Genomic DNA, 20,575 nt, shown 5'->3' with positions numbered 1-20,575 from the left:
TTAAATCTATAGTTTCAACGTTTCCAAATAATATGTGGATGCTGTAAATAGTTTTGTAAGGGACCAAAAATATGGAAAATTATGTAAAATGATTTTACACAATCTCTATCAGTGTATTAATCTCCAAAACAAACTTTTATAATTTAGTTCTAGATACATAAAGAGTTCCAATGAACTCAGCATATGTCTATGTCAAAATAGAGCAAGTAACTTTTGCATGATTCTAAAAACTAAAAATCCCTCCAGCAGGCCTCACAATATCTGTAAGCTGGTGTAATTTCATAAAATTAAGTGCTGTATGCCTGATTATAATTCAGTTTTGATTTTTAATGTTTTATGCATTATTATTTGTAATATTCCAAGATTCCTTTTATAGAATTTAATCTCTTAAAAAGACATTCTGTGCAGTTTTCTCTTCATTGATAACAATGCTCTTTTCACAGCCATCACAGTCATTACTAGCATTGCATACTTTTTCTCTTCAAATTATTCATTGTGAAATGCAGGAGATTGCATGTTGTACCCATACATTTCTAATTCAATTATTTCTGTAAGCAGTTTTATATCTGATGACTGTGAACTTGAGTGAACTTAAAAATGCTGTTAATAAATGCATTTTGTTAGGGAGCTAAAAGATGTAAATGGCCTTTTATAATCTCATGAATACTATGAGCTGTCCAGAGGAAGCCAAGACATGGCAGAGTAAAAGATTAGAACACAAAAGAAGTACAGTCATTATTTTTTGGGAGGTTATCTTGATCCACTTTGTACAATCTTTTAAAAGTTATAATTTTATTTTTTATTACAATGAAGATGAATTGATCTAAAATACTAGACATAATAATAATATAAATAATTATTAATGATCATGAACATGTAATAGTGTACTGGGGGCAAATCTAATTAGGAAAGAAGAGAAAGCCTCCCAAAACCCAATACCTCCTTATCTCAAAACTGAGCAAAAGCCGAAGTCACATTTGAGTGGCAGTAAGAGCATTATTGTTATATGAATTTCTTCCATCTTCACGTCACTTTTAAAAAGATCAAGAAAGATTTTAAAATGGCAATTAGGAATATGGCAATGACCAAAAACAAAATTTACTATAAAAGAAGTGAACAAATAAAGAGGAGTAATACTAAAATTAAAAAAAAAAAAAAGAAAGAAAGAAACAAACAAAAAAACGTTGATTCTGGTCACAGTAAAATGCATATCAAAAAGTGGAAGAACGCAAAGGGTCTGAAGCCTTAAACCTTAATAAAGATAACTTTTTGAACACATGGGGAGGGGAGGGGAGGGGAGGGACAGCAGGGGGCAGAGAGGATGGGGAGAGATAACACCAGGAGAAATGCTTGATGATGTGCACATGTACCCCAGAGCCCGAAGTACAGAAAAACAAACAAACAAACAAACAAACAAAAACAGAAAGAAAGAAAAAAAAAGTTTGTACTTGCTGAAATCCAGGAAGGTTTTACATAAAAGTGGAGAAGTTCTAGTTAAAAAAAAAAAAAAAAAAAATTACTATAAACAATAACTAACAGGAAGCTACTCTAAAATGAATGTTTTTAGAACATTAGATTTAACAAATCAATAATAACTTATGTGTAAAACGATGTGGAATCCCCAAAGCACTCTCTTGCTTGATCCTAAAAGACCATTTTTATTAAGATAACTGGATATCAATATCACCATTTTACCAATGATAAAACTGAGAATGAAGCTACAATATTATTTAGATATTTCCAATTGTATTATGTAGGCCACAAAATGAGTGAAAAACATAATTCACTATGAAGATTTAAAATGTTAGAATTTCCAAGTGAATATATATTAATGTATCTTTTTATATTTATGTTTAATAATGTGCATAACCTATTTCAATGTATATTATAAAATATTACCTGTTTATAACTTAAAATAAAAACACCTATCTCGGGAGTGTATACTCAACTCTTCTCTAGATATATACAGGAAACAATTTTAAAAGTTTTCCAGAAGGAAGGAAGCATATAAAATCCAATTATGGTTGCTGTTGAAAATATGTTACTATTTGGATTTATTTTTAATTTTGAATGGATGTCAAATGATATTTTTAATCATCCTCGCTATTGAAATTTGCAATGATTTTTCTCTTTTTATTTTTCTAATTGATACAGTTAGAGTATTGACTAGACATTGTAATCCTCAGAAGTTCAAACACTTGTTTCAAGTAGGGAGTATTAATGTGCATTAAAATTGAATAAATCTCTCCATTCAGGGAAGCACACTAGGTAGCAAAAATGCAAGGGCCCCCCACCCCCCACCCCATCATGACACAGAAGACAAACCTGTTTAGAGTAATGGAAATGATGTCACATTCTGTTTGGATTGCTAATATCAGTGGTTCCATATAAAAGTCAGTGAAATTTATAACTTGGGTGCATCAAAATTTTCATTTTCTTTTTTTTCTACCTATAATTACAGTACCTGCAAATGTGATCTGAAAGTCATATTGTTTCAAATATATAAAGATAAATATGGCCAGGTTCAGTGGCTCACGCCTGTAATCCCAGCACTTTTGGGAGGCCAGGATGGGCAGATCACCTGAGGTCAGGAGTTGGAGACCAGCCTGACCAACATGGAAAAACCCCATCTCTACTAAAAAGACAAAAATTAGCTGGGCGTGGTGGCGCATGCCTGTCATCCCAGCTACTTGGCGGCTGACGCAGGAGAATCACTTGAACTCAGGAGGCAGAGGTTGTGGTGAGCTGAGATCACGCCATTGCACTCCAGCCTGGGCAACAAGAACAAAACATTATCTAAATAAATAAATAAATATTTTTGAATATTGTTTTCTAAACATCCACAAATATATAAAGATAACATTTACACATATATTTCTAATTATCTGCATAGCCATTTTGAATTGAATTTAGTGAAACTTTTGACTATACCTGTGTCTCTCAAAGAAGATACTTACGGGGTATGTTTTATAACAGATAATTTCTAAAAATATTTTTTAAACTCTATAGAACAGTTATTTATTATCTTAATGTTTCATCAATGTATGAAATTTATTTAATTGTAGGATTAACTCTGCACTCTTTAAATGATTCAAACTCATTTCCTCATTTAAATGATAAATGAGGAAATTTTGAAGAGTATATTTAAAAATATTCTGCACTTAATTTAACCTCATAAGATTCCACAAATGTATTGTTGAATTCATTTATATTCACCTTTATCTACAAAGCAAACTAAAACATCCCCCATAATTATAGATCACCAGGTAGAATTTCAATAAGTTAATGCTGATTTTTAAGTCTCTTTATTTTCTCCACACATCTATGTATGCATTTGCTATAGACTTATGCCAAAATTTTTCATATATCATTTGATGTTCAAGAGTGTGTTATCTTTGGAAAACTTAGACCAAAATCTTCTGTATATCATTTGATGTTCAGAAGTGTGTTGTGCTAGGAATGATTAAGTAGGAACATATAATTAAAAGTCAATGTAGACTTATCTCCAATGTGGGAAGATATATCATCAGCACCAATCAGAGTTTTTTAATGTCTTCTCCTTGCCTTTCATATGCTTAACCTACTTGTCTACTGCATCCAACAATATCTCTTATGAAAATAGCTACAAGTATTCTAGAAACAGCAACCAATCATCCTTTTAGGACCCTTTGAATATTTTCTCCATGTCTTTATTGATGCGTTTCATATTCTGAAATTAATCTTCAATCTACCTGGAGATTATACATAACATATAAAATGGTTAATTAAAACACTGAACTATTAAGGAGTCAAAAACCATGGCTAGTTTTATGAATCTAATAGTTCATTGGTTTTTGAAAAGTTAGTATTATCAAATATAATACATTTCATGGAAAAATTATTTAATATTTGAGTTCGGATTTGATGTGTGCAACAGAAACACGAAAAGACACATACAGTAGTCCCTGCTTTAGCCAAAGATACATTCCAAAACTCCCAGTGGATGCCTGAAACCTCTGATAGCACTTAACCCTACATACACAGGTTTTTTCCTCTACATACACACCTATGATAAACTTTAATTTATAAATTAGGCACAGTAAGTTAACAATAATATCTGTTATTAAAATAGAAGGATTACAACAATTGGCAGCATTGCTAATCTTGTATCTAGGGGCCACTACCAGAATTCAATCATGCTGCTACCCTGACCTAAAACTCTAAACCGTCATTACTGTTAGGAAATAAATCTGTCATTTATAAATCTGTCATTTAAGCTAAAAAATGAAGATGTTTTAAATATATATAATTTTTCTGAGAGCTTTTTCTAAACATGAAAATGAAGCCAATCTTCACAGTAGTTTTATGCTAAAAAGATCACAGAATGAAATATTTGTCATTTAAAAGCTAACTAGCCAAACCTGAATTATTTTTTTAAAAATGTTACTGTACCCTCAAGAGAATAATTTTTACTTAATAAGAGATACTTTTCCACCTTAGATCACTGCTGAAAAGATGTGTTTATGGAATAGTTTAACGTTTAACATTAGACAATTTTTAATCAAAATATCATTTCTCCAGAATTGTATAATATTAAAATAATAATTATAAGCAATACTTGTTAAATGTTTACTTTGTACTGGTCAATAAGTGCCAGAGGTTAAGTACATTACCACATTCGCAACAATATTCTCAACAAACCATGTGACCTTTTGTGATTGTTATTTTTTTTTATAACTATCACCATTTTAATAAAGAGGCATTTCAGTCTTAGAGATATTAGATGGCTTACCCCCATAACTAATGATGGTAAGTGATGAAAGCAGGCTTTTCTTACTCCTGACGCAGTATTTTTAAGAACAAAGCAAGACTCTTCAAACTTAGGAAAGGTAAACGGGGATTTGTATAATAAAACAGATATATTGTCATTGATCTATAGGATTTACTTCCTGCAACTATGTCTGCATGTGATAAGAACCTAAATGAGGTAGCAGAAGAGTGATCAAAACAATAGGATCATCAAGTGAATGTATACACCGGGCTATACCATAATTATATTCATATTTTTTCTATTTTTTTCCTGAGCTTTTGTTGTTGAATAATGTGCAGCATATCTAAAATGAATACATATGAATTTTGAAAAAATATTGGATTTTTATATAATCACATATGTTTAATAGGTAAGTTGACTTCACTGTATTGTAATACTAGACTTGGAAGTGAGTCACTTATATTTGAAAATTGATAATGTAAGAAAATATGTACCATTATTTTAACTGCAAACAAAAATCCTAGTTTGCTTGATATGTTATTTTTTTGTAGCATGAGGCACTAGTTCTTTTTTAAATCATGCATAGAGATATACCTTTGAAAAATTGAGAACTAATCTCTGGAATCTTATTCTTTATTTGTTTATTGAGATTCTGCAAAATGAAAATATGTATATTAAATCCCCATGGCTGAAAAATACGATTCTTTCTCTAGTAATTCTTTCCTCAAGAGGGTTCATGTGCTAAGATAAAAGTTCCGTCAAAACCAAAATTCTTCCTGGATATTAGCTAAGTAATTTTCCTAAACTATCACTATCTAAGTAGCATGTTAAAATTTGGTATAGGAAGGAGATATTGAAATGGACATGAATGCATTCTTTTTCTTCCACACTGCTCTGTGTTTATTACTATTTTAACTTCATGAGTAACAAAATAATTTCAATAAAGATTACACTATGTTGGACACGAGCATTCTAAATTTCTTAATTCAGTGCTTAAGTAATTCTTATTTGCCATATCATGGTGACATTGTAGAAGTACATTTGCAAATGTGAACCACAGAGTTGCCAGGGTCAAGTTCCAGGCCACTGTGTCACAAACTGAATGAGTTTTTTTTTCAAAACTGAGCTGCTTGCTTTTGGAATGTTAAGAGATAAAAATAAACCTATTTTTTGAAAAAAATAAAATAATGACATGACACTCATCATACAGAACTAGTATTCAGACAAGTCTGACATATTCAAAGTAAAGCTACTGGTGGTTGATTTTGTATGTTAGCAGTTACACTGATTTCCTTGGATCACTGTTTTTCCAGTCAATATTAAAATATTAAGCCGACGTTTAAAAATATGACAAAAAAACTTGTTATATATATATTTTTTTCAGGAGTGGTTTTCTCACAATTTAAATTTACTTCTATACCTGTATCTGTCAATTGAGTTTCACATCAGTTACATATTGAGCATGCTGTTATTATGCTGAGTAGTAAATGCGTTTTATCATTAAAGTGACTAAAATGTTTTGCAAGCTAAATCTTAACACATGTGTTAAGAATCATTTGAATACCTATTACGTTACATTTCTTCCTTTTTTTCTAAATAATACATTATTATCAGTTTAACTTATTCCTTTTCATTGTCCTTATTTTCTTATTCATATTGTTATAGCTGTGGAGTCTGTCCTCAGATTCTACTACAAACACGTAACACTTGATTCATCTTCGTGACTACTTGCTCCACTTGCCATTTCAATTTTATCAGTCAGAATACTTCATCACGTACCATTCACCTCTTTCTTTTTTTTTTTTTTTTTTTTTTTTTGAGACAGAGTCTTGCTCTGTCACCCAGGCTGGAGTGCAATGGCACGATTTAGGCTTACTGCAACTTTTGCCTCCCCTTTTCAAGCAATTCTCTTGCTTCAGCCTCCTGAGTAGCTGTGATTACAGGTGTCTGCTACTATGTCAGGCTAATTTTTTGTATTTTTGGTAGAGACAGGGTTCACCATGTTAGTCAGGCTGGTCTTGAACTCCTGATCTCACGTGATCCACCTGACTCAGCCTCCCAGAGTACTGGGATTACAGGTGTGAGCCACTGAGTCCAGCCCACCTCTTTCACGGTTACTTTCTGTATGTCTTTTGGTATTTAGCACAATCACATGCCAAAGAAAAGTGGTTTCCATCTTCTTCTACCTTCTTACGATAGGACCTAACAAAGAGTCATAAATATCATAGCTATAAAAAGTTGCCTCTAATCTCACACATTGGTCAAAATATTAACTGGAGAACTACAGGTGATCCATTTCTTCCAAATGATGCCTCCTAAAATATTCATAGAAAGTTATTATTAAATAAATTCCTTGTTAAAGGAAAGTGCTCAGAACCATCCATTTGTAAGTTCAAGTTTTAACATTTACATAATCTCGTATAGAAGATCTATTTAACACTTTTTACAGAAGTTTTGACTATTCTTTTAACATGGTGATGATCTATTAATGGGTGTAATTTTCTGATAAAGTATATTTAGGGATATTATAATATTCATTATCGTCTCCACTGGGAATCAAGAAATATTTTTTTATAGACACTTAAACTTACTTTTTTAATAAAAAAAAAGAAGTTTGAAAAAGATAGTCACATAATTAACATATCAGTTGCTTAAAATATTGTTTGAAACCAGGGAATAGGTGTCAACAATCATGAAATTGAATTCTGCCAGTTAACATCACATTATTCACTCTTAAATTGAATTCTTTGATAAGACTTATATTGAAAATAATCATCTAATATTTTCTAATTTTTTTTTTAAGACACGCTTTTTAATGGTCTTGGGCTTGGAGCAGTCATTGGCCTGGGAGTTGCTGCGCTTCTGCTAATTCTTGTGGTAACAGACGTCAGCTGCTTCTTTATTCGGCAATGTGGGTTGCTAATGTGCATCACTAGGAGAATGTGCGGAAAGAAAAGTGGCTCCAGTGGCAAAACTAAAGAACTCGAAGAAGGAAAAGCTGCATACCTGTGAGTATCAGGCATCTACATCATGTCATATTAAACAAGTGCCACAGACAAGCTTGCGTGCTTTACTTGAGAGCTTTGTTTTTTCGAAGTAGGGTAAAGAGTTTGATTATGCAACATTGGACATGGCACTGCCTGCTCTCTGACTTTAAAACTATGTGTCCTTAAATATAACATAGAACAAAGTGACTTTGACAACAGCTTATTCAAAATTAAACCTCAAAATGGGATTTTCACTGAAAAGAATTACTGCCATGATTTACAGATGATAAACATATAGATGGATGGATATTTGTACAAGTGTATTCCATTTTTATTTATTCCACTGGTTTTATTTATATTAAAAAAAGAAAGCCTTCAAAAATAATCAGAGCTAAAACTCAGTTGAACTGAGTTAAAGACAACAAAATCATGGCAACTTCTACAAATGTAAGACTTCATTAGTTTTTGTATAGAAAATATTATATGTGCTATAAAATACATTATCACAGATTCTGAATTTACTATTTTAAAATTTGATCAAAAGTTGATTACATTTTAGAATTTGGAGCTATCTGTGTAGTTCCATTTGGTAGAGCAGAATATAATTTTCAAGAAAATATGTAGATCGATTTTTTTTTAGAAAATTATTTTGTACTCTAAAAGGGAAATTAAGAGGTTTTAACATGTCCATTTTATTTTGTTTGTCTTTAGATAGATATGGATCTAATCTCAAAAGTAGAATGTGATCCATGCAAACAGTTCAGCAAGCTCAAGAAATCATATGCAAACATATGCCACATGTTTATGTGTTACGTATGTTTTGTATACATACATGTGTTGCATTAAACACAGCAATAAAAAATAAGTCTTAAGAGTTCAGGACATACCCTTTATTATTATTTTTTTTATTTAAAACCTTTCTACTGCATATCTTTTCTAACACATACAAGAATTGAGAGACTTTTTACAACGAACAATCATATACCAACAGTTGGGTTCTACAATAAACATTTTGTGATATTTTCTTTGTAATATGTTTATCCATATTTTAATCCTTATATTTTCTTGAATTTCAAAAAATCAGAACATAACCTCCACAAAATTCAACTTGCATATCATTACATAGAGTCTAAATTGTGTTTACCTTTATTTAAGTAAAGCCACAGAATAAAATGCATAAAATGTTTCAGGTGAAGAGTTTTGACAAATGTTTTTAAATGTGTAACACAAAACCATATCACACTCTGGAAGTTCTCTCATTTCCTTATCCAGACACCACATTAACCTCCCACACCCAGGTTACTGCTATTCCTGATTTTTCACCACAGTTAGTTTTTGCATATTTTGGAAATTCATATAAATGGATTCCTATACCATGTCTACCCTTCTGTATCTGACATCTTCAAAAATGTTTTATTAGGACCATTCATGTTTTTTTTATTTCAAGGACTGATTCTTTTATATTGTTGAATATTTTTTATTCTTTTTCTATGCATATATTGAAGCATGGAAGGTCTCATACTCTTTTATAGATTAATTTGTCTTTGCTTTATCATATACTTTTGTTCTGTTGTGTCATTTACACCTTAAATGTTAAATATACTTTCATTTGAAAAGATTTTACTTTTAAAATATGTGCCAAGCCGGGCACGGTGGCTCAAGCCTGTAATCCCAGCACTTTGGGAAGCCGAGGTGGGTGGATCACAAGGTCGAGAGATCGAGACCATCCTGGTCAACATTGTGAAACCCCGTCTCTACTAAAAAATCAAAAAATTAGCTGGGCATGGTGGCACATGCCTGTAATCCCAGCTACTCAGGAGGCTGAGGCAGGAGAATTGCCTGAACCCAGGAGGCGGAGGTTGCAGTGAGCCGAGATCGCGCCATTGCACTCCAGCCTGGGTAACAAGAGTGAAACTCTGTCTCAAAAAATAAAAATTAAATAAATAAATAAATAAATAAAATAAAATAATAAAATACGTGCCAAAATAGATATCAGTTTTTACATATTTCTACATTTTTGCTAATTGTTAAGTTTCACTCTCATGAAAGTATACTATTCAAAAAGGCTTAGATATTATCAGTGTATCGTTTAATAAATATTGACAAGCTGAGTATGCCCATGTTCAATGCTTAAATCAAGGAAAAGAATTCTATTATTTAGGTCTCCTTTCCTGTCTCTACTCAATCTCATGCTAAGCAATATTCTGACTTCATAGCACTATAAGTTAGTTTTTCCTGTTTTGTGCTTTATATAAATGAGTTTCTACTTGTTGCACATGGGATATTTTTATGCAGGCATACAATATGTAATGATCAAATCAGGGTAATTGTGATATGTATCAGTTTAAACCTTTATCAATTCTTTGTGCTAGGAACACATTCCAATTCTACTCTTTTACTTATTTTTAAATATAAATAAATTATTTTTGGCTATTTTCAATCTATTATGACACTGAACACTGAATCCTATTCATTCTATCTAACTGCATTTTTATACCAATTAAGTGTTCCTACCTAATCCCCCATTCACACTTCCCTGCTATCTTTACTAGCCTCTGGTAACAATTATTCTTTCTCTTTCTCCAGCAGTTTAAGTTGTTGTAGCTCCCACATATGAATGAAAACACACAACTATTTTTTCTGCAACCGACTTATTTCACTTAACATAATTTTCTCCAGTTTCATCAATATTTCAACGAATGACAAGACTGTATTTATTTTTGTAGCCAAATGATTTTCCATTGTGTATATGCCACATTTTCATCCATTCTTCGACTGATGGACACTTGGATCCATATCATAGCTGTTCTGAATAGCGCTGCAATAAACATGGGAGTGCATATATCTCTTAAATATCTTGACTTTTAAAATTATTTTGGATATATACCAAGCATAGGAATCACTGGATCATATGGTAGTTTCTATTTTTAGTTTTTTGAGGAATCTTCATGCTGTCCTCCATAGTGGCTGTATTAATTTACTTTCGCACTAATCTACAAGTGTATAACACTTTTCATTTCTTCACATCTTGGTCTGTATTCCTTATTGCCTGTCTTTTGGCTAAAAGTCATTTTAACTAGGATGAGATGATATCTCATTATAGTTTTGATCTGCATTTCTTTGATGATGTTGAGCATTTTTTGTATACCTGTTGTCTATTTGTATGTTGTCTCTTGAGAGACATGCCTATTCAGATCTCTTGCTCATTTTTAATAGGATTATTTGTTTTGATTTGTTTCCTGTTGTTTCAGTTGCTCCTAAATCCTGGTTATTAATTCCTTGTCAGATGGGTAGTTCATAAAGATGTCCTCCTATTCTGTATGTTGTCTCTTCACTTTGTGTTTCCTTTAGTGTTCAGAAGTTTTTTAGCTTGATGTGATCCCATTTGTTTGCGTTTGCTTTGTTTGCTTGTGCTTATGGGGTGTTAAGAAATCTGTGCTCACATCAATGATCTGAGGTGTCTCCCTCATCTTTTCTTATGGTACTTTCATGGATTTGGTCTTCAATTTAAGTCAACATTCTGTTTTGATTTGACCTTTGTATATGGCAAGAGATAGGGGTCTACCTTCATTCTTCTACATATGGATGTCCAGTTTTCTCAGTACCATGTAATGACAAGACTGCCCTTTCACCAATGTATGTTCTTGGCAGCTGTGTTAAAAATAAGTCTACTGTAAATGCATGGATTTATGTCTGTGTTCTCTCCTGTTTCACTTGGTCTGTGTGGCTGTTATAGTGTCAGCATCATGCTGTTTTGTTTATTATAACTCTGTAGTACAATTTGAAGGTAGGTAATATGATTTCTCCACTTTTGTTCTGTTGAGTCAGGATGGCTTTGGCTTTTCTGGGTCTTTTGTGTTTTCTATATACATTTTACGATTTTTTTTTCTATTTCTGTGAAGAATGTCATGGTATTTTGATAAGAATTGCATTGAATCTGTAGATTTCTCTGAGTAGTATGGACATTTTAACAATGTTTATTATTCTAATCCACAAACATAAAATAGCTTTTCATTTTTGTATAATTTCAAGTTTTTCATCAATGTTTTATCATTTTCATTCTAGAGATCTTTTACTTCTTTGCTTAAGTTCATTCCTAGGTATTTCTTTTTTGTTTCTTTGCTTTATATTTGTATTATTTTATTGTTGTATTCTTACTTTATATTATACTTTAAGTTCTGGGGTACATGTGCAGAATGTGCATGTTTGTTATATAGTTATACATGTGCCATAGTGATTTGCTCCATCCATCATCTCATCATCTACGTTAGGTATTTCTCCTAATGCTATCCCTCCCCTAGGCCTCCACCCCCTGACAGTCCCCAATGTGTGATATTCCCCTGCCTGTGTCCATGTGTTGTCATTCTTCCAACTCCCACTTATGAGGTAGAACATGTAGTGTTTAGTTTTCTGTTCTTGTATTGGTTTGCTGAGAATTATGGTTTCCAGCTTCATCTGTGTCCCTGCAAAGGACATCAACTCATCCTTTCTTATGGCTGCTTAGTATTCCATGATAGATAGATACCACATTTTCTTTATCCAGTCTATCATTGATGGGTATCTGGGTTGGTTCCAGGTCTTTGCTATTGTGATGAATGCTACCGTAAACCTACATGTGCATGTGTCTTTATAATGGAATGTTTTGTAATCCTTCGGGTATATACCCAGTAATGGAATTGCTGGGTCAAATGGTATTTCTATTTCTAGATCCTTGAGGAATCACCACACTGTCTTTTACAATGGTTAAACTAATTTACACTCCCAAAAACAGTGTAAAAGTGTTCCTATTTCCCCACATCCTCTCCTTTTTAATGATCGCCATTCTAACTGGCATCAGATGGTGTCTCATTGTAGTTTTGATTTGCATTTCTGTAATGACCAGGGATGATGAGCTTTTTTTCATATGTTTTTGGCTGCATAAATGTCTCCTTTTGAGAAGTGTCTGCTAATATCCTTCATCCACTTTTTGGTTTTTTTTCCTTATAAATGTGTTTAAGTTCTTTGTAGATTCTGGATATTAGCCCTTTGTCAGATGAAGATATGACAAAATTTTTCTCCCTATTCACTCTGATGATAGTTTCTTTTGCTGTGCAGAAGCTCTTTAGTTTAATTAGATGCCATTTGTCAATTTTGGCTTTTGTTGCCATTGCTTTTGGTGTTTTAGACATGAAGACTTTGCCGAGGCCTATGTCCTGAATGGTATTAACTACGTTTTCTTCTACGGCTTTTATGGTTTTAGGTCTTACATTTAAGTATTTAATTCATTTTAATTTCAGCTTTTATAAATAGTATTACTTTCTTGGATTCTTTTTCAATTGTTTGCTGTCTACATGTAGTAATGTTACTGATTATTATATGTTGATTTTGTATGCTGAAATATTACTAAATGTATTTGTTGGTTCTAATAGTTTCTTTTTGGAGTCTTTAGAATTTTCTAAATATATGATATAATTATAAGAAGGATTATTTGACTCCTTCCTTTCCACTTTGGCTGTGTTTTATTTCTTAATCTGTCTTAATTACTCTGGCTAGGACTCCCAGTACTATATTAATACCAGTGGTGAAAGTAGACATCCTTGTCTTGGTTCAGATCTTAGAGGAAAGGCTTTCCATTTTTGCCTCTTCATTATGATACTAGCTATAGGTATGTCATATATAGCTCTTAGTGTGTTGAAGTGTCTTTATTACTTCTATATCCAGTTTTTTGAAGTGTTATAAATTGATGTATTTTATCAAGCATTTTCAGCATAAATTGAAATTATTATATGTTTTACTTTTCTTACATTTTGTTGATATGATATATCACATTTATTTATTTACATGTGTTAAATCATCCTTGCATCCCTCGGACAAATTTTCCTTAATCAAAATGAATGATATTTTCAATGTGTTGTTGGATTCAGTTTGCTCGTACTTTTTTGAGGATTTTTGCATCTGTGTTCATCAGAAATATTGACCTGTCGTCCTGTAGTTTTCCTTTTTATTTGTGTCTTTGTCTGATTTTGATATTAAGGTAATACTGACTTGGTAGAATGAGTTTTTGAGTTTTCCCACCTCCTCAATATTATTATTATTATTATTATTATTATTATTTTGCAGGAATTTTTTTAAATTGTATTTTAGGTTTTGGGGTACATGTGAAGAACATGCAAGATTGTTGCATAGGTACACACATGGCAGTGTGGTCAATATTATTGAATAGTTTTGATGTTTAGTAGAATTCGTAAGTCAACCTATTCAAGTCCTGAACTTTTCTTTAATTAATTTTTATTACTGCTTCTATCTCATCACTTATATTGGCTTTTTGAGGTTTTGGATTTCTTTATGGTTCTGCCTTGGTAGGTTGTATGTGTCTAGGAATTTATGTAGTTTTCTACTTTGCATACAGTTTCTCATAATATTCTCTAATGACTTTTTTTTTTCTTTATTGAGATTAAGTCTTGCTCTGTCGGCTAGCTAGAGGGCAGTGATGTGATCTCGGCTAACTGCTGCCTCTCATCCTCCCAAGTACCTGGAACTATGCTCAGCTAATCTTTGTATTTTTGTTGAGATGGATTTTCACCATATTGCCCGGACCGGTCTTGAATCCTTGACCTCAAGTTATCTGCCCACCTTGGCAAAGTGACCTCCCAGTTCCTCCCAGACATGAGCCACCATGATTGGCCATAATTTTTGAATTTTTATGATATCAGTTTTAATGTCTCCTTTCTCATTTGTAATTTTATTTATTTGACTCATCTGTCTTTTAGTCTAGCTAAAGGTTTATCATTTTTATTGCCTTGTTAACAAAAATCACTTTTTCTTATCTTTAGGGTTTCTAAGTGTAAATTTCATTTATTTCTGCCTGATCTTTATTATTTATTTTCTTCTACTACTTTTGTGTTGAATTTGCTTTGGCACTTTGACTTCTTTAAGATGCATTGTTCAGGTTTTTTTGTTTAAGTGTTTCTACTATTTTTGCTAGGTGTTTATTGCTGTAAATGTTCCACTTAGTACTACTTTTGGAGTATCCCATAGGTTTTGGTATTTTGTGTTTCCATTATCATTTGTTACAAGAAATTTTTAATTTTCCTTCTTAATTTCTTCACTGACTTAATGGTCATTCAACAGCATATTTTTAATTTCCATATGTTTGTATAGTTTCCAAAGTTCCTCTTATTTCTTTTTAGTTTATTGTTTTCCATTGTCCAAAGACTTTGGGAGGTCGAGGTGGGTGTATCACCTGAGGCCAGGAGTTCAAGACCAGCCTGACCAACTTGGCTAAACCAAAATACAAAAATCAGCTTGGCATTGTGGCTTGTGCCTGTAATCCCAGCTACTCGGGAGGCTGAGGCAGAAGAATTGCTTGGACCTAAAAGGCAGCGGTTGCAGTGAACCATGATGGTGCCACTGCACTCCAGCGTGGGCTACAGAGCAAGACTCCATCTCAAGAAAAAAATAAAAATAAAATAAAAATTTATTTCATTTTAAGAGAGTATCATTTTAAGTCTATTTTTAAGTAGCTGTGAAAAGATTCCAAGAACCAGTGGCAAAATAAATGAATTTGAATCCCAGTACACTTGGACAAGTTATTCTGACTTCTGTGAACATTAGCTTCTTTATCCATAAAGGAATATTTGCATTTCTGTTCCACATATTGTGTGACTTAAGAAATCGATGCAATATATGCAAAATTACCATTATAATGCCTGGCATTTAATCATAATTATGTGTTAGGATTAGAAATTTAGGAGAATCAATCCCCATAGCTACATTGTTTGTACATCTCCAAGCCTATTTCAATTTTACTAGATTGTTTGTCTATGACCATTTGTTATGTATATTCTGTAAGGGATATTTTAACTTCATGAGATGGCAATTAAATAACATATTTCAGTTCAAAAATTAGATTCAATTGTTCTCAAACACATTGCAAACTGAATATTTGTTGGACATGGAATAAACTAAAGAACCAACATCAGTTAGTCTCTACTGCACACTAAACAAGATACAAATAAGAGGTGTGATAAATACAGTGGAATCAATTCATTTCCAATATCTTTGATTTTCTTCATCATTACCTTTTATGCCTCCTAATAATTTTCTGTACTTTTACTTTGTCTTCCTAACTAAACAAATAGATCACAAAACTTAGTTTTAGTTGTTTTATTTAAATAGAGTCACATGCTAAAACACATTGAAAAAATATTACATATACTAATATCATTACATGTACTATATATGTTATGTTATATATAAAGGTATAGATTGAGATATATATTAAATTTTATATGTCTTCTCTTTTGCTCGTCCACTGAACAATTATTTATGGAACGAATGCAAGGTTATAAGCACTTTTACAGAACCTGGGAACAAATTAGTAAGCAAAGCAAACAATAATTTTGTTCACATGGAGTTCAAGTTATTGTGCAAGAAGGCAGTTAATAAATGTTAACTAAAACTGAAATGTCCAGTAGTGACAAGCACTAAACAAATGAAAGGCAGGATGTTAAGTTGTTATTTGATACTGTGTCATAAACACCACTTGGGGAGGTGACATTAAGCTTAAGGTTAGATAATAAGGAGCAAGTAATATAACAATCAAGGGAAAGAACATTCTGGGCAGGTGTAAAACAATTAATATAAAGGTTCTAACATGGGAATAAACTTGGTATGTTTAGACAAATGAACCTTAGTGGTGAGAGACAGGGAGAGATAAACTGGTATAAATATAAGACTGGAAAATTATCTAGGGACCAAAGTATTATTCTATCTTCTTGCGTCAAAGAAAAGAGTCTGAATTTTATTTGAAATAGAAAACTACTAGAAGAGTTTTAGGAAGATAACTTTTGCTATTGCATAAGGAAGGAATTATTGGGCCTGGTAGGTTTAAAGGAATGATTTAGAATCAGGAAGACCAGGTAAGAGGAGCTTCAAGTACACCAGATGAAAATTGTTGGATTTTGTTGTTGTTGTTGTTGTTTTCTTTTGTCCCAAGGCAGTGGTATTACACTTACATAAATGGGTGGATGTATTACAGATATAGTTGAGGTAATGCAAGTATCTGTTGATTGATTTTATTTTGGGGTTAGTGAAAGAGAGAAATCAAAATGTACCTCATGCCTTTGCTTAATTTACTGTGCAAACAACCAGGTCCATACAGTTGTGCTGTCTATTTTTATATAACTCTACTATTTATTAATTTGTACACTAACGCCTCTGTTTTTAAATCCTGCTGAGTTTAATTAACCTTAAGGAATTGAGAAAAATGAAAATATGTGGCTAATTCCATGCTTATTATTGATCACCCCATTTTTATATAAATTTCTTCTACCTTGGGAAAAGAGCTTTCAACTCTTCAAAAATGTATGTTTCAAGTTTGCAAAAGATATAAAATCTTAATGAGAAATAGGGTATAACTGATTTGACTGTTCAGAATTATACTAGCTTCTAAACATGATCCCAAGCATTCTGAGACTCTTGAATGTTTTCAAAACTTATGACTATGATGACTTATTAAAACCACATTAATTACACCTGGAGCATTTTTGTTTTAAGAGCACCTCACAGCAGAGAAAAGATAAATTAAAATCAATGTCATAGAGGATAGTATTAGTGTAAAGTTATATTTTAATTTAATTCTTATAAATTTAAATTAACATACAGCTTGCATTCTCAGAGTTTTTCTTATCAAACTAACAATACATTTTATCATCAAACTAACAATACATTTTATCAAATTATCTTTTTACTGTTATTTACTAGAGTGAAATTTGCTAAGCATTAATATTAAAGTATTTATTGATCATCTATACAACAAGAGACAGTTCTAACTTCTGTGAATATAACTTATAAAAAAGCAGACTCATTTATTTCTATCAGGAAATTTTTATTCTGACAGGAAACACATTTTAATTTAAAAAAAATCAAGTGACAAATAATTTCTTATAAATACTATGTAAAAGTATATAATTTACGAACTCATATTTATCTAATCAAGTTGTGAAAGAACTAAAGCATAAAAAAGGAGTAGGAATTAACTAGCTGACCTGTGTATGTGGTCAGGAGTGTGGAAAACGGTTCTTCAGGCAGAGGGAATGCGCTGCGTAAAAGGCTTTGTTATAAGAGAAAGTATGATATGACTCAAAAACTGAAGAAATATGTATTAAATACCAACTGTATTTTCTGAATAACACTGACAAAACAAACCAAAACAATGCTCCCATTTTTTCAGCCCAGCATGCAAGGAGATTAAAAGTTGCTGCTCTCTCCTAATAAACTGAAAGCTAAACAAACTGAAATTAACAATTCTCTTAGATGCATAAGAAAAATGTGGTTGTAGTGCAAACTATGTCCCGAAAATTGAAGAGACAGAGAGGCAGATACAGAAAAATCACGACTTATCAGAGCAGAAACGTATAAGCAGAAACATCTATAAGAACCAGTTCTGGAATAGGAAAAAAAATGTTATTCATGAATTGGTTGAGGCTCCATGTGGACCAGTCAGTGAATTGAAAACTCCAGTTTCGAAAACTTAGTCACTGGAGGTCCTATGCATCTGAGGATTTTACTTTAAGGAGCTTAACCAAGTTCTTACAATGAATATTAGAGAAATATCTCATGTTTCTGAAATTGGAAGTGGGTAGTAACTACATTAAAAATATACCAGAGCATTTCGTTCTTAACAAGGTCTACTCTCAGAAGCAACTCTTTAATCAGAGCCCAACTTGGGGTTTTTATCAGAGTCTACCTGACTTGGAGAATGGAATTACCCAACACCACCCTGCTCTAAGTTTCCCCCTGGAAATCCCCAAAACCAGCCCACTCTAGTCATTCTGTCCCACCAAGGTTGTGGGAGGATGTGAGATATGCTTTTGAAGTTTACAGCTAGAATCACAGAACTCACTAAAGGACTGAGACCTAATCATGGGATGATAAACTCTTCTTCTGCCCCACACATTACCACCACGTTACTAAAGGCCTATTGATAACATTTACTTTTACTCAGTATGTTCTGTCCAGCTATCAAGAAAAAAATTACAAGGAATACTAAAAAGCAAAAAAAGCCACAGTTTGAAGAGAGGCAGCATTAGAACCAGATTTAGATGTGAGGATAATGTTAGAATTATCAGACTAGGAATATAAGATAACTATGATTAATATGCTAAGAACTCTAACAGGTAGACAATAGGCAATAACAGATGTGCCATGTATACAAGTAGAGAGATGGAGAGTCTTAAAAAGAGGAATGTCTTTGATGGGCTTATTAGCAGAATAGAAACAGCTGAAGAAAGAATCTCTAAGCTTGAAGAACTCTCAGCAGAAACTGCCAAAATGGAAAGGCAAAGAGGAAAAAAAAAAGACCCAAGCAAACAAATAAACAAACAAACAAAAAGAACATAGTATCAAGAACCATAGAATAAACATAAAAGTTATAATATATGCACATTGGTAATATTTAAAAAAGAAGACAGGGAGAAGTAAACAGAGGAAATATTTGAAGCAATAATGACTGAGAATTTTACCAAATAATGTCAGGCACCATTCCATAGATCCAGGAAATTCAAATATGCAAATTCAAACATGTTTAAAAAAAAAAAAGCCCACATAAGTACATCATATTCAAACTTCAGAAAATAATGTGTACATATTCATATATAAGAATAGACATGAATATATTATTCATATTCATTATGAATGAATACTATATGTATTTTGTATATGAATATTCATATGAGTATAAATATATTTATATTTTATATGTGAATATGAATATACATGAATGAATAATGTATTTATAAATACAAATATATATAAATAATATATATGAAGATGAAGATGATATATGAATGAATACTATATATTAATATGAATATATTTGAATGAATAATATATTTATATATTTCTTATATATATAAATTTACATATGTGCTTCATATAATATAGAGAGAGAATACTGAAAGAAGCCAGAGAGCCAGATGGAAAAACACCCTTACTGATGGAGCAAAAATAAGTTTTACCCCAGAATTTTCTGCAGAAGCCATAAAAACGAGAATTTAGTTAAGTGAAATATTTTTAGTGTTGAGAGAGAAAACCCCGCTAGTCTAGAATTCTGTCTCTGTGAAATTATTCTTCAAATGTGCAGCAGAAATAATATTCTTTCTCAGACAAACAAAAAATAGAAAGAATGTTTTGCCAATAGTCCTGACTTGCAAGAAATGTTTTGAACAAGTTTTTTTTTTTTTTTTTTTTTTGAGACAGAGTTTCACTCTGTTGCCTAGTCTGAACTGCAGTGGCATGATCTCGGCCCACTGTTACCTCCCTCTCTGAGATTCAAGTGATTCTCCGATCTAAGACTTCTGAGTAGCTGGGATTACAGGCATTCACCACCATGCCCAGCTAATTTTTGTATTTTTAGTAGAGATAGGGTTTACCCATGGTGACCAGGCTGATCTCAAACTCCTGACCTCCACCCACCTCAGCCTCTCCAAGTGTTGGGATTACAGGCGTGAGCCACTGCAGCTGGCCCGGAACAAGTTCTTCAGAGTAGAAAATGCTATAAACTAGAAACCCAGATTTCCAAATCATTTGGTCATTTTTAAATTGGACTTGTTTTTTGTTTTTTGTTTTTTGTTTTGTTTGTTATTGTTTTGCTATTGAACTGAGTTTCTTAATATATCCTGGTTATTGTCTCTTCACTTTACTGATCGTTTCCATTGCTACTGAGAACCTTTTAAGTTTGATGTGATCCCATCTGTCCATTGTTTGTTTTGATTGCCTGTGCTCATGGGTTCTTAATCAAGAAATCTTTGCCCAGACCAATATCCTGAAGAATTTCACCAAATTTTTCTTCTAGTAG

General features: G+C 32.2%; 1 protein-coding gene across 5 annotated transcripts in view; it reads left to right on the top strand.

The window, feature by feature from the left end:
* The window catches only part of NCAM2 (neural cell adhesion molecule 2), a 504,760-nt gene that overhangs the window by 464,384 nt on the left and 19,801 nt on the right, over positions 1-20,575 (top strand). For all 5 annotated transcript variants that reach the window (XM_003934329.4, XM_010344887.3, XM_074389453.1 and 2 more), the window contains one exon: positions 7,554-7,758. In XM_003934329.4, coding sequence (XP_003934378.2) covers positions 7,554-7,758 — 205 coding nt within the window. The remainder of the gene's footprint in view (positions 1-7,553; positions 7,759-20,575) is intronic.

The sequence above is a fragment of the Saimiri boliviensis genome, chromosome 18, assembly GCF_048565385.1.
Source record: "Saimiri boliviensis isolate mSaiBol1 chromosome 18, mSaiBol1.pri, whole genome shotgun sequence".
Classification (NCBI taxonomy): domain Eukaryota; kingdom Metazoa; phylum Chordata; class Mammalia; order Primates; family Cebidae; genus Saimiri; species Saimiri boliviensis.
Note: the sequence above shows the minus strand (reverse complement) of the source record. Positions and strands in the feature narration are given on the sequence as shown.